General features: G+C 49.1%; 1 protein-coding gene across 2 annotated transcripts in view; it reads left to right on the top strand.

Annotated features, from left to right (window-relative positions):
• Positions 1 to 15,302, top strand: part of BCL2L13 (BCL2 like 13) — a 65,443-nt gene that overhangs the window by 7,781 nt on the left and 42,360 nt on the right. Inside the window, exon 2 of one of the 2 annotated variants that reach the window (XM_040974558.1) lies at positions 3,325 to 3,462. In XM_040974558.1, the coding sequence (XP_040830492.1) occupies positions 3,345 to 3,462 (118 nt within the window). In that variant the 5' untranslated portion in view covers positions 3,325 to 3,344. Of the gene's footprint in view, positions 1 to 3,324; positions 3,463 to 15,302 lie in introns of those variants that run through there. The other variant, XM_040974557.1, reaches the window with a different exon arrangement.

Raw genomic sequence — 15,302 nt, 5'->3', positions numbered from 1 at the left:
ACTTGCTTGGGAGAATCCCGAAGAATCTCCTGGCTCCTGGCTTCCGATCAGCTGAGCTCCGACCATCACAGCCATTGGAGAGTGTACCAGTGGGCAAAGGGTCTGTCTCTGTATATCCATCTGCATTTCCGGTGAAAATTAATCTTTACAAAAATGATTTTCATTCCATTCGAAAGTCAGAGAGCTGCACTGACAGATGAATGGAGAGAGATCTCGGCCCCGCCAGTTGACTGCCTGAACCCACGTCCCCCGTACGGGTGCAGACACCCCAAGGACTGGCTGTCTTCCATCGCTTTCCCAGGCGCGTCAGCAGGGAGTGTGCCCGGAGTGGAGCTGTGGAACTTGACCTGGGAGTCAGATGGGATGCTGCCATTCCAGGCAGCACCTCAGTCTCCCGTGGCGTGATAGCAGCTCCCCAAAGTGGTCATTTGCCTGGAAGGGAGAGAGACCAGGCTCTCCTGCCAGCTGGTGTGCTGCTCAGATGCACACAGAAGCCGGAGCAGGGCCACGCCCAAGCCAGCAGTCTGGCACTGAGTGCAGGTGGCAGAAACTCCGAGAGCTGGAGGAAGTAGACTCAGAACCAGGCAGCCCCACTTCATATGGGATGCAGGCTTCTGGTCAACATTTTTTTTTTTTTTTTTTTTAAATTGAAGATTTATTTTTATTGGAAACATTTACAGAGAAGAGGAGAGAGAGGAAGATCCTCCATCTGCTGGCTCACTCCCCAAGTAGCCTCAACAGCTCAACTTGAGCCCTTCTGAAGCCAGGAGCCGGGAGGCCTCCTCTGGGTCTCCCATGTGGGTGCAGGGTCCCAAGGCTTTGGGCCGTCCTCCAGTGCCTTTCCAGGCCACAAGCAGGGAGCTGGATGGGAAGTGGGGGCCGCTGGGACACAAACCGGTGCTTATATGGGATCCTGGCGCATGGAAAGTGAGGACTCTAGCCACTAGGGTGTTGTGCTGGTCCCACAGGTTTCTTACTAAGGTGCCAGGCTGCTCACTGGAGCAACTGCTTCTAAGTGTGGTTGGTGGGGGGGGGCGGCTGGCAAGGAGAAACGGAGAGATGACAAGTACGTCTGAGGGCAGACATTTGTGCCAAGTCACTCTATAGGACCCCCGTGTCCCACATCCGAGCGCCGGGCCACGCCGTGGTCCCTCTGCTCCGTGTCCAGCTTGCAGTGTTTACCGTGAGAGCAGTAGGTGTTGCCCGAAGTCTTCGGATTCTTACCAACTCAGTACACGGGAAATTGAGTTGGAGTTTGTGAATTCTGACTTAATCCTGACGCAGTCCTGGCTGTCCTGAACATTTGGGGAACAAACCAAATGGCGGAAGATTTCTCTCCATCTGTCTGTTTTTTGGCCTTTCAAAGAAGTTTTTTTTTTTTTTTTTAAATTTGTTTTTCGTTTCTCTGTTTGAAAGGCAGTTAGAGAGAGGGAGGGACAGAAACCTCGCGTCCATCTCGTGGAGTGCCACCCTGACTGGCACCACCACACCTTACTGCATTTTCTTTCTACCTTTCTGACTGTGTGGGATTTCTTTCTCTTTTAGCCACGCTTAAATATTAATTTATTAAATTGACTTTTTTAAAAAGATCTATTTATGTTTACTGGAAATGCAGATATACAGAGAGGAAGAGAGGCAGAGAGGAAGAGCTTCTGTCCAATGATTCACTCCCCAAGTGACCCAACAGCTGGAGCTGAGCCAATCCGAAGCCAGGAACCAGGAGCTCTTCCGGGTCTCCCACGTGGGTGTAGGATCCCAAGGCTTTGGGTCGTCCTCGACTGCTTTCCCAGGCCACAATCAGGGAGCTGGATGGGAAGTGGAGCTGCCGGGATTAGAACCAGTGCCCATATGGGATCGAGGGGCATTCCAAGCGAGGAGTTTAACCACTGTGCTGTTGCACTGGGCCCAATAAATTGATTTTTTTTTTTGCTGCCCAATTTGATTTGCTATTTCTTCTTTTTAAAATTGTTTTAATTTAGTTGGCGGTGGGCTTTCCCCCTCCCCCAATTAAATTGATTTTTTAACATACATTTTAATTTCTTTCTTCTACTTGAGAAGTCATAGTTACAGAGAGGAGGAGAGACAGAACGATCTGCCATCCTCTGCAAGGGGATCACTTTGGCCAGAGCTGAGCTGATCCGCTGTAAAGCTGGGAACTAGGAGTTCCTCTGTTTCCCACTTGGGTGCAGGCATCCAAGGCCTTGGGCCGTCCTCTGCCGCTGTTCCAGGCTGTAAGCAGGAAGCTGGACGGGAAGTGGAGCAGCTGCCTGTGCCCATGTGGGATGCTGACTTGCTGTTCTACCACACCAGCTCCGATGTTTTTTTAATGTTCGGTTCATTATTTAAAAGTCAGCGTTGGGCCCTGCGCAGTGGCCTAGCAGCTAAAGTCCTCGCCTTCAGCGTGGCAGGATCCCATATGGGCGCTGGTTCTAATCCCGGCAGCTCCACTTCCCGTCCAGCTCCCTGAAAAACAAAACAACAAAGCAAAAGGCAGTGTTACACAGTGGGAGAGGCAGAGACAGACGCCACTGGGAGGCTCTGAGTGGCTGCGGCAGGCTCAGGCAGGAGCAGGGAGTGTCAGCCGAGTCTCCAGGTGGCACCAGGCCCAGTGTGCTGTCTTCCACTGCCTTCCCAGTGAATGTGAATAGCGAGCGGACTGGAAGTGAAAACAGATGGACGTGAGGTTGTCGCTCGCATGCCTTGATTCTCACCTGTGTGGCTCTTTCTGTTTTCTGCTTACTTGAGAAGGCCTGTGGGCTGGTGACGTCATTGTATCCTTGTGCCTGATTTCTGTAGAGTGCCTTGTAGTTTCAGAAATGTACGTGGAATAAACCTGAAAGATTATCGGAGGGCACCATCTTCTGTTTCAATTCAAGAATGTAATTTTATATGTGAATGTAGCCACACTGCTAGGTTTATATGTGGATCTTGTAGAATCAGAAGATTTTTGTAAAGTAGATCTAATGAGCTTCACTGTGTTATTCGATGAGGCACTGCCTTAGAAATGGAAAGATGTGGTTCCAGTCGTGGCCATTCCGGGTTGGTCTTGACTGCAGTGTATTTAAGCAGACAGTGGCTAATGGAAGGGGTCATGGTTAACACATGGGTGCGGGAGCTGGGCGGCGGGGCCTGGGAATCCAGCGGGAACTGAGGGCGTCAGCCTGGGCATGGGTAAAGTTATAATTTTCAAAATTGCTGGACATAAGTGTGAGAAACTCATGCTTCAGCGTTTGAGTGGTTGCTCTCAATACTAAAACGTGCTGACATGCATCCAGCTTTACACTAAAAGCGTCTTACGTCTGTGTCTGTCACTTGACCCCGTAGGAGCTGTGCCGGCCAGTTCAATGGCGTCCGCTACTGCTGTGCCTGCCGGATTCCACTATGAAACCAAGTACGTGGTCCTCAGCTACTTGGGACTGCCTCAGGAAAAGCTGCGGGAGCAGCACCTTTCCTCCCCGCAAGGTATTCGCTTTGGCTGATTGTAACAAGTCGCAATAAGGACATCATTTATTACGAGTGTATATGTTGAAGTGACCGTGCATGGTTGAAAAATCAAGCTTTTAATGAATGCCCCTTTATCCCAGCCACTCCCATCTCCTGGTTCATTCTCAGAGACAACTACTTGTTTTTTGTTTTGGGGGTTTTTTGTTTGTTTGTTTGTTTTTTAAAGATTTTATTTATTTTTATTGGAAAATCAGATATACAGAGAGGAGGAGAGACAGAGAGGAAGATCTTTCATCCGATGTTTCACTCCCCAAGTGACCGCAATGGCTGGTGCTACGCCGATCCGAAGCCAGGAGCCAGGAACTTCTTCCAGGTCTCCCACACAGGTGCCGGGTCCAAAGGCTTTGGGCCATCCTCAACTGTTTTCCCAGGCCACAAGCAGGGAGCTGGGCAGGAAGTGGAGCTGCTGGGATTAGAAGCGACATCCACATTGGATCCCGGTGGGTTCAAGGCAAGGACTTTAGCCACTAGGCCACCACGCAGGGTCCCGGAGGCAACTACTTGTAATGTTTTTTTTTTTTTAATCTTGTTATTTTAAGTGACTTCCATTGGTACAATAAAAATGCACTACATACATGTAACTAATAGAAAATGATTAGAGACTTCATACTCAATATATTAGAAATGAATAATGCTTTTTAAACTTATAAAATTTTCAGTTTTTTAAAAAATGTATTTATATATTTGAAAATCAGAATTATAGAGAGAGAGATGGTCAGTCTGCTGGTTCATCTCCCAGATGACTGCAGTGGCCAGCACTGAGCCTGACCAAAGCCAGCAATCTGAAGCTTCATCTCAGTCTCCCATGGGTGCAGGGACCCAGCACCTGGACCGTCGTCCACCTGTTTTCTCTTGCCATTAGCAGGGAGCTAGGTGGGGCACAGACTTGCCCGTATGGGATGCCAGTGACAGTCTTTATCTCCTCTGTCACGGCACCTGCCCCCTGAACACACACAGCAGTGTACTGTAGGCGTGGGGATTCTTATGTGTTGCTACTTCCGGCTCAGGAGAATTCAGTGCTGCTGAGACCCAGTGGGCAGGATGACAGAAGGGCTCCCGGGCATGCTAACGTGTAGGATCCGTCACTGGCACGGAAAGGCACGCCTTCCCTTGGATGTTGGCATCCCTTACTGGAGCATTCTCTCTACACCTGGCCACTTGACCTCCAGGGCAGCTTCCTTCTAGCTGTGCCTGAGAGAGCAAGCAGGGGAGGACCCGAGGACCTGGGAGGGAGGCGAGGTGGGGTTTGTGGCTCCGGGCTTCAGCCTGACCCCGAGCCAGTGTTGTAGGCGTTGGTGTGAGTGAGCCAGGGCCCGGGAGATCTCTCCCAGCCCCCGTCTTTCTTTCTCTACCCCCTCTGTGTTGCTCTGCCTTTCGAATAAACATTTAGAGAAAATGGATTATGGTTTGAAATACTGTAAGGTAGGTGGCTATTTAAATAAAATGTCACCAAATGACTGAAGATTTAGGAAGGAAAATATACTAAGTATTAAATTTCTCATCTCTCTGAACTCACAGAGCAGCTGTCTTACTTTCTGTCGTAATGTAACTTGCTTTATATGCATAGTTTTTGAGTAGTGATCAATTACTTGTGATTTGTATTTTGCATTTGGTTGTATCTTAAAATGCGTGTGTATTTCTGGTCTTAATGCCTTTCATTGTCACATGTCTAAATGATTTTCAGATTTTTAAAGGAGCTGCTGTCTTTTTTTTTTTTTTCCTAAAGATTTATTTCTTTATTTTTATTGGAAAGGCAGACTTATAGATAGAAGAAAATAGAGAGAGAAAGATTGGGTCTCATTCTCTTTCTCTCATGCTCTGCCTTTCAAATCACTGAAAAGAAAAAAAGGATTCATTAATAAAGAGGTTAGTGTTAGAAACTTTGCCTGAAAGTGCACTTTTTTGTGTGTTAAGATTTATTTATTTGAAAGGCAGAGTTAGAGAAAGAGACAGAGGCCTTCCATCGTCTGGTTCACTCCCCAGATGGCTGCAGTGGCCAGGAGCGGACCACGCTGCAGTCAGCAGTGGGTGACAGGGACCGAAGAATTTGGGCCATCCTCCACTTCCTCCCCAGACGCATTAGCAGGAAGCTGGATCGGAAATGGAGCAACCGGGACTTGAACCAGCGCCTGTACGGTATGCGGGTGCTGCAGTTGTAGCACAGTATTCCACAGCGTCAGCCCTGAAGCATATATTTAGCAGTCTGGATTTACCGTTAAAGGTTTTCTGAATATGGATATTTTTTGAATTTGAATATCGATATCTTGGTTGGAATTGCATGTTACCTTTCTAGTATGATTTCCAATTTGTGTTTAAACTAGAATACAAAAATAAAGTAATTTGGGCCCGGCACGATGGCCTAGTGAGTGAAGTCCTTACCTTAAATACGCTGGGATCCCATATGGGCTCAGGTTCTAATCCCAACAGCTCCATTTCCCATCCAGCTCCCTGCTTGTGGCCTGGGAAGGCAGTAGAGGACGGCCCAAGGCCTTGGGACCCTGCACCCATGTGGGAGACCTGGAAGAAGCTCCTGGCTCCTGGCGCCTGGCTCCTGGCTTTGGGTTGGCTTAGCTCTGGCCACTGTGACCATTTGGGGAGTGACCCAGTGAATGGAACATCTTTTCTCTGTCTCTTCTCTCTGTAAATCTCCATTTCCAATAAAAATAAACAGATTAAAAAAAAAAAAAGAGGGCCCGGCACAGTGGCCTGGCAGCTAAAGTCCTCGCCTTGAACATGCTGGGATCTCATATGGGTGCCGGTTCTAATCCTGGCAGCTCCACTTCCCATCCAGCTCCCTGCCTGTGGCCTGGGAAAGCAGTAGAGGACGGCCCAAAGCTTTGGGACCCTGCACCCGCATGGGAGACCTGGAGGAAGTTCCTGGATCCTGGCTTTCGATCGGAACAGCACTGGCTGCTGTGGTCACTTGGGGAGTGAATCATCGGATGGAAGATCTTCCTGTCTATCTCTCCTCCTCTCTGTATATCTGACTTTGCAATAAAAGTAAATAAATCTTGGTGTAGGAGGAGAAACTTTAGCCTGTGGCAGCAGTGCCCCTGGCTGCTCCGCCTCCGATCCGGTTTCCTGGTTATGACCTGGGAAAGCAGTGGAGGACGGTCCAAGCGCCTGGGCTCCTGCGTCCCTGTGGGATGAGCTGAGTGCCAGCCACTGCCGTTATTTGGGGAATGTACCAACTGCTCTTTGCTTCTCTCTGTAATTCTCCTTTCAAGTAAAAATAAAGTAAATCTTCTTTTTTTTTTTTTTAAAGATTTATTTTATTTTTATTGGAAAGGCGGATAGACAGAGAAGAGAGACAGAGCAACGGTCTGAGCGCAACGGTCGATGCTATGCCGATCTGAAGCCAGGAGCCTCTTCCGGGTCTCCCACGTGGGTGCAGGGTCCCAAAGCTTTGGGCCGTCCTCGACTGCTTTCCCAGGCCACAGGCAGGGAGCTGGAAGGGAAGCGGGGCTGCCGGGATAGAACCGGCGCCCATATGGGATCCCGGGTGGGCAAGGCGAGGACCTTAACCACTGTGCCACTGCGCCAGGCCCAAAGTAAATCTTTTAATGAAAAACCTGGGCCCAACACAATGGCTCAGTGGGTAGATCCTTGCCTTGCACGTGCTGGGATCCCATATGGGAGCCGGTTTGTGTTTCGGCTGCTCCACTTCCATCCAGCTTCGTGTTTGCCCAGAGCCTTGGGACCCTGTACCCACGTGGAGCTGGAAGAAGCTCCTGGCTTCAGACTGGCTGAGCTCTGGTCATTGTGGCCATTTGGGGAGTGAGCCAGTGGATGGAAGATATTTATCTGTCTCTCCCTCTCTCTGTAAATCTGCTTTTCAAATAAAAATGAATAAATCTTATATAAAAAAAAAAGAATCCTTGATTTTATATGTTTAACCCCAGACATTTTTGTGTAAGATTTTTAAAATTTTGTTTGATGGAAAGATTATTCCCCCAGTAGCCACACAGCCAGTGCTGGGCCTGTCTGAAGCTGGAAGTCAGGAACTGCTCTGGGGCTTCGTGTGGACAGGGCCCCAAGGCCGGGGCTGTTCTCCATTGCTTTCCTAGACCATTAGCAGGGAGCTCGGGAGCTCCTTCAGAAGTGGGGACAGCGAGGGCTCTTACAGGCACCCGCCTGGGATGCCAGTGATGTAGGCGGGGATTCAGAGCCTACTGCCACGTAGGTGGCCCTTAGCTCCTGATTCTTATAGCTGCTTTTCCTATGATCACCTTGATATAGGGTATTTTAAAGCAACTTCCCAAAGTATTTGAAGTTAGCTTTTGTTAACAAGTCTCTTTGCAAGTGTGTCTGCCATCTTCACTCCCACCCCGCCTGTGGGCCCACCACATAAACCCTGCGGGCTTGGGGAGGTGTGCACTGCCCGGAGCGGGTGGTCTGGAGACCGATCCGAATGGGGGCAGCTGAAGGCTTGTTTGACACGTATGGAAGGATTTCTAGGGAGTCCCATGGACCCATTGCATTTGCAGATAATCGAGGGAGCTGAGATGGGGTGGATCAGAGGGGCTTCTGGAGGGCTTCCCTGGGTCAGGCCAAGGCACCTGTGCGTGCACATGAGAGACAGGGTACAAGGTGACCTGGGCCATGCTGGGTTGCAGGATGCTGCCATGGCTTAGGAGAGCTGTGCTTGCAGGGTGTGTCTCGTGGGGGGGGGGGGTTTAGGGTCTTCCTGACAGGGCCATATCACCTGCCTGCAGATGCAAAGCCTCAGCACCCATCAGCCAGCACTGGGGCTGGGCTGCAGCACCTGCTGCCATGTGTGAGAACTGCAGCTGGGGTGGGCTTGGTGGGACATCTTTAGGCATGCCCCTACCAGGCTGCAGAACTAAGGTAGGCCGCAGCATCTGCAGACACTCATAAGAACCAGGACTCGGGGTGAGCCAGCCTGCGCCAGGCTGCAGCACCTGTGGGCATGTGTGAGTACTAGGGCTGTGGGTGGGTACAGAAGGGGGTCATTTGAGGTTGATGTGACTGGGCCTCGGCATCTGCTAGTTCTCATGAGAGCCAGGGGTTGGAGGCAGAACCAGCGAGGCAGGTGTATTCCCCATATGTGCGTTGGCTAGTGCAGGGGACCTGGTGAGTCAGACCCTGCTCCAGCCAGTGCATCCCAGAACGAGGTCTGATGACCTCCCAGGTGAGATTTGTTTCTTTTTTTCTTTCTTTTTTTTTTTTTTTTTTTAAAGATTTTATTTTTATTACAAAGTCAGATATACAGAGGGGGGAGAGATAAAGAGGAAGATCTTCTGTCCTATGATTCACTCACTCCCCAAGTGAGCACAGCAGCCGGTGCTGGGCCAATCCGGAGCCAGGAGCCAGGAACCAGGAACCTCCTCCAGGTCTCCCACGCAGGTGCAGGATCCCAAGACTTTGGGCCATCCTCGACTGCTTTCCCAGGCCACAAGCAGGGAGCTGAATGGGAAGCGGAGCAGTCGACGTGAACTGACACCCATATGGGATCCCAGTGCATTCAAGGTGAGGACTTTAGCCGCTAGGCCACTGTGCTTGACCCAAAAAAGACTTTTTTTTTTTTTTTTTTTTTAAAAAAACAGAGTTATGGAATGTGAGGCACAAAGAGAAAGATCTTCCATCTGTTGATTCACTTCCCAGATGGCCTAAACAGCCAAACCTTAGACCAAAGCCAGAAGCCAAGAGGTTCAACCACGTCTCCCGTGTGGGTGGCTGGGGTCCAAACACTTAGGTCGTTTTCCTCTTGACAATCCCACACTGTTAGCAGGGAACTGGATTAGAAGCAGAGCAGTGTCTGGTGTTGTGGTATAGTAAGTATTCATTCGGTTCCCCGACATCCCATGTGGGCAGTGGTTTGTGTCCTGGTTGCTCCGCTTGCAGTCCAGTTCTCTGTGGCCTGGGGACGTGGGGACACAGTGAAGGGTGCTGACTCGAGTCCTTGGGCCCCTGCACCTGTGTGAAAAACCCAGAAGCAGCTCCTGGTTTGGCTGTCCTTCTGGGAAGTGAACCAGAATATGGAGGGTCTGTGTTTTTTTTGTCTCCTCTTGTCCTATCCTTGTCCTAGCCTTCACTTACTTATTTACAGACAGAGTTAGGGAGAGACACGGAGAGGACTCTTCTGTCTGGCCAGGGCTGGGCCAACTGGAAGCCAGAAGCCAGGGACTTCGTCCTAGTCTCCCACTTTTCTAGGAGGTGCAGGGACAAAGACTGAGCCATTCTTCCCTGCCTTCCCAGGCCATAAGCAGAGAGCTGGATGGGGAGTGGGACAGCTGGCACATGAAGCGGTGCCCGCATCGGATGCTGATGCCCCAGGAGCCATGGCACCAGCCCCTGAATTTTGAAGGCAACACCGTATGGCTTCCCCCAGTGAGTTTGTCGTTTTAGAGCCGCAACAACAATGTACAAGTCTTTCCATTTTTTTCCCCCTATGTCCTTCCCAACACTTGTTTTCTACTTTTTGATAATAGGCATTTTACGAGAAAAGATTTTGGTTGTTCCTTTGAAAGGTGGAGTTACATGGAAATAGAGGGAGAGACCAAGAGAGAAAGAGATCTTCCATCTGCAGGTTCACTCTGCAGATGGCCTTAGTGGTAGCTGGGACTTGAACCCATACCTCAGTGGGACACTGACATTGCTGGCAGAAGCGTCATCCACCCCCGTTGTGCGTACAGCGCCGGCCCCGGGGAAAACCATCTTAACGTTAGCTCATTGTGGTGCTTCAGTTCTTTTATTACTGAATAATTCTGTATAGATGTATCATAGTTTGTCTATTCGTTCACATTTTAAACATTTTACTTATTTGTTTGAAAGGCAGAATGACGGGGAAAGAGGGGATAGGAGGGAGAGAGGGAGGGAGGGAGAGAGAGAGGGAGAGAGAGAGGGAGGGTGGGAGAGAGAGAGGGAGAGAGCGAGAGAGCTATCTCTTCCAATTGGCTAGTTCATTTTTCAGATAGCTGCAGCAGCCTGGACTTGGACTAGGCCAGCCTGTGCTGTGAGTGGTACGGAGCCAGGCCAGGCTGTTGGCAGGGAGTTGGGATCAGAAGTGGAGCAGCTGAGACGTGAACCGGCATTCACATGGCATGGCTGCATTGCTGTGCCACAGTGCCAGTCCCTCCAGGACTGTTTTTCTAAAAGACTGGTCTTTTCACCGAGTTGAGTGGTCCTGTTATCCTTCTCAGCAGAGAGCTGACTGTGAGTGTATGGGCCCGTCTGTAGCTCCTTAGTCTCATCCGTGTGGTCTGTGTGTTTGAGTGTGCCACGCTGCCTCTATTGCTGTAGCTCGGCGGTAAGTTGTAACATGATGTATGTATATCCTGTAGATTTGTTCTTCGTTTTATAGTGCTTTGATTACTTTACATACCTTTCAGTTCTCATGAATTTTGCAATCGGTTTGTCTTCTGGATAAAACCAATCTTCATTCTGCTAGGAATTTCACTGATTCTCAAGAGCAATTTGAGAAGCATTCGTTTTTCAAATCAGGCCTTCAAGATTTTTGTCATTCCAACTGAAATTTTGAATTAAATACTGTTTCTGTAGATGTGGACTTGTTTCATTCTTATTTTTAAATAAAGATTTTAGTTTTATTTAAAAGGCAGAGTTGTACAGAACAAGGGACAGACTCAGAAATTCTATATGCTGGTTCACGCCCAAATGGCCCCAAAGGCCAGACGTAGAGCTTCCTATGCCACCGTGCTGGGCCCACATGCTTCTTTCTTTTTCTCTTTGTCTTTTTAAAAGATTTATTTATTTATTGGAATGTAATTTATGTAGAGAAGAGATAGAGAGGAAGATCTTTTGTCAGCTAATTCACACAAGGGTTGCAACGGCCAAAGCTGCACCAATCTGAAGCCAGGAGCCAGGAGCCTCCTCTGGGTCTTCCACACAGGTACAGGGTCCCAAGGCTTTGGCCCGTTCTGCACTGCTTTCCCAGGCCTTAAGTAGGGAGCTGGATGGGAAGTGGGGCACCTGGGACACATACCAGAATCCGTGTGGGATGTTGGCACTTACAGATTAGCCTGTTGAGTCCCCACATGTTTCATTTTTACATTTTTTTTTCTTCTAGATTTATTTATTTAACTAAAAGAGTTTTACACACACACACACACACACACACACACGAGAGAGAGAGAATCTTCATCCTCTATCTCACTCTCCAAGCCAGAGCCAAAGTTGAACTGGTATGAAGCCAGGAGCCAGGAGCTTTTTCAGGGTTTCCCCCAAGGGTCCAGGAGCCCAGGGACTTGAGCCATCCTCCTCGGCCATAATCTCCCAAGCCCTCATTAGGGCACTGGACTGGGAGGTGGAGCACCTGAGATCCAAGCCAGTGCCCATATGGGGCAGCAGCACTGCAGGTGCAGGGTTAGTCACGCATGCCACTGCTCCAGCCCCTCACGCCCAACTCTCCATCATGAGCAGGTGTTTGACCCTGGCCACTGAGAAACCAGACCTTGCTTATTTGGGGAATCTCTTGGCATCCTTCGCCCTCACCTCTTCTCTCCCTCATTCTGTCCGCTGGTTTCCAGGGGGCCTGGGGAGAGAGGTGTGTGTCAGTAGACTCTGAAAACTACCATCATGAGGAGCTATTTTGGAATGTTTTTAATCTGAGTTTTAATTTACTGGTTCAGTATTTGGGTATTTTTGCTATTTAATGAACACTTGAACAAACTGGGTATATGTTCAGTAGACATTTTAAATGTGTAGGGCCAGCATTGTGGCATAGCAAGCAAAGCTACTGCCCACCGTGCCAGTATCCCATAGCGGTACCGGTTCAAGATCCAGCTGTTCCACTTCAATCCAGCACCCTCCTAAAGGCTCGAGAAAAGAGTGAAGGATAGCCCAAGTACCAGGGCCTGCGCCACCCACGTGGGAGAGCTGGAAGACTTCCTGGCTCCTGGCTGCAGCCTGGCTTCATCCTGGTCATGTGGCTGCTTGGGCAGTGAACCAGAGAATCTGTAACTCTGAGCTTTTAATGAATGTCTAATAAATTTCATCTCTCCTCTGCTCTCCTTCCCTCCCCTTCCCTCCTCCTCTCCCTTTCTCTCCCCTCTCCTCCTCCTCCTCCTTTTTTTTTTTTAAAATCCATTTATTTTCATTGGAAAAGCAGATTTACAGAGAGAAGGAGAGACAGAAAGATCTTCCATCTGTTGATTTGCTCCCCAAGTGGCTGCAGCAGCCAGAGCTGAACTGATGAAAGCCAGGAGCCAGGAACTTCCTATAAGTCTCCCACATGTGTGCAGAGTCCCAAGGCATTGGACTGTTACTATTATTTTTAAATCTTTCTCTTCTCCTTTTTTTTTTTTTTTTACCATCTTCTACGGCCTTCCCTGGCCACAAGCAGGGAGCTGGCTGGGAAGTGGAGCAGCTGGGACGCAAACCGGTTCCCATACGGGATCCTGGTGGTTGGAAGGCAAGGATTTAGCCATTAGGCTAGTGCGCTGGGCCCCAAATAAGTGTCTCTTAAAAAAAATAAATTTTTAAAATTGTAATTGCTGGGATTTTCTAGAGTGTTACTTGCCGAGGTCTGACTACTTACTGAGGTAGAGCTCATGGAGGGCTACGCTAGGCCTACAGAACCAGACAGTCTAGAGTGACGCCTGGGAATCCGTATTTCATTACACTGTGTACATCACTTTAATGTGCCCCTGATTTGGGGAACCACAGGTTTAGAAAGAATCTCATTCTGTAAGGTCTAGCCCCTTTAGTTGGTCTTAAACTGATTACTCTGATACGTTCTGGATGAATTTCAGGGTTGGAATATGATGATTGCTGACTCACCGGATTGCATTTGGAACTGAGGTGATGGCAGATCATGGGCTAAAGTCTCTCTTTGAAACGTTTCCCTCCGGGTGTTGAGTGCAGCATTTCCGCTGCATTGGCCGCTGCATGGCTCTGTGCCGCTCGGTCTGGGTGCAGGGGATTAGCCCCGTGAAAAAACACAGTCTGTGCCGTTGGCTAGCTGAAAAAATGCCCCTTTGTGTCCTCAGAATGTTGACTTTTTCTGGTTTAGGTTTTCTACATGGTCAGTGATTGGGTGTGACAGCCCATCATGTGTGATTAGCGTCACGTTAGTCTCACGAGAGCAGGCAGGCGCTCCTTGTACCAGCTGCTCCCGTCTCATCAGGGCGGCGAGGCGCACGGCAGCCAAGACATCATTGCCACTTAGTTTGTGTGATGGTGAAGGCATTGGTGGTGGTGCAATTGTGCGCGCGCGCGCGCGCGCGCGCGCGCGCGTGTGTGTGTGTGTGTGTGTGTGTGCTTTGTAGATAGTCCACAAAGAAGCAGATGACAGATGGCGGATAAAGTATATAGTCCTTATTTGTCACTCTGCATCAGAAATTACATGCGTATGTTCTAGGATTCGGTAATGATTTTGTTTACCAGAAAATGGATTTTCTAATCTTGTGCCTCCATGATTTGTTAGAGCCCAAGTAAGTCGTTTAAGTGACGCCTGTTCCTGCAGTGAGGAGGATGGGCTCAGCCTTCATGTTCTGTCAATATAAATCTAAAAGTCTGTGATGCAAACGTTGATGACCCTGACGGTCACACTTGGGGTCTTGTCTCTCTGTCCCCCTGCTCAGCATTCCTGCTCGTGTTACGTCACACATGACCTGTTTATTGTTGTGCCTGTGTGACTGCTTTGTTCTCATCTTCTTTTAAGTAGAAATTATGTTCCATTTTGTTTAACTTTTACTGTTTGCACTAACCTCGGATAAACTGCTTTACGAGGTGCCCCTGAATATATCCGATTTTTGTTTCATCATTTTTTAAAAGGTTTATTTATTTTTATTGGCAAGATTTACACACAGAAGGAGAGACGGGAAGATCTTCCATTTGCTGGTACTCTTCCCAGGTGGCCGGCCGCAAGAGCAGAAATTCTGCAGTAAAAACCTGGAGAAGAATAAAGATAAACAAACTTTAGCCCAATTGGAGCTGAGCCAGTCTGAAGCCAGGAGCCAGGAGCTTCCTCTCTGGATCTCCCACGCGGGTGCAGGGTCCCAAGGCTTTGGGCCGTCCTCAACTGCTTTCCCAGGCCACAAGCAGGGGGCTGGATGGGAAGCTGGGTTACTGGGATATGAACTGGTGTCCGTATGGGATCCCAGACGTGCAAGGCGAGGACTTTAGTCACTGTGCTACCACTCTGGGCATACTGTTTTTTTTTCCCTTAAAGATTTGTTCTATTTATTTGAAAGAGATGGTGAAATGACGAAAGATCTCCTGTTTGCTGGCTCACTCCCTGAATGGCCCCAGTGGCTGGGACTGTGCCAGGCTGAAGCCGGGAACTCATCTGTGCCTCCCAAATGGGTACTGGGGCCCAAGTACTCACTCTGTGTTTTTTTTTTTTCTCAGTCATATGTACACCTCAGACAAATGTACATAGGGAACACAGAGAGGTTGTCAACGCATGTTCTAATCCCGTAAGTCTTTACCACATTAAGTAGTGGGAGTTACTGTTAAACCCTGGGGGGGGGTCCAACGGTTACGGACCCCGAGAGTCGCCGCCCGAGAGCTCAAGAACCAGGTCAGAGGCTGCAAGAAGCAAGAGGATTTTATTGACGTTGGCGAACGGGCCCCTACTCCAATAGGGAGAGAGAAGCCCCGAATTCCGGGGGTACAGGTATTTTATAGGCACACACCACAAGCTTAACATACTTTTGTGGCAGGCCTTAAGTTTTATGGCCCATTCTATTGTCTACCCAGACCCCTTTCCCGCAGCCCGGGCCTGTTATAGTTTTATGGCCCTGTTCTGACGCCGACCCAGGATTATCTGGGCCCATTTCTCAGGATAAGGAATTTGCTTGTCAGGAAACAGAAAC

The sequence above is a fragment of the Ochotona curzoniae genome, unplaced genomic scaffold, assembly GCF_017591425.1.
Source record: "Ochotona curzoniae isolate NIBS_2020 unplaced genomic scaffold, NIBS_Ocur_1.0 contig_2457, whole genome shotgun sequence".
Taxonomy (NCBI): Eukaryota; Metazoa; Chordata; class Mammalia; order Lagomorpha; family Ochotonidae; genus Ochotona; species Ochotona curzoniae.
This window is presented reverse-complemented; position numbering and strand designations above follow the sequence as displayed.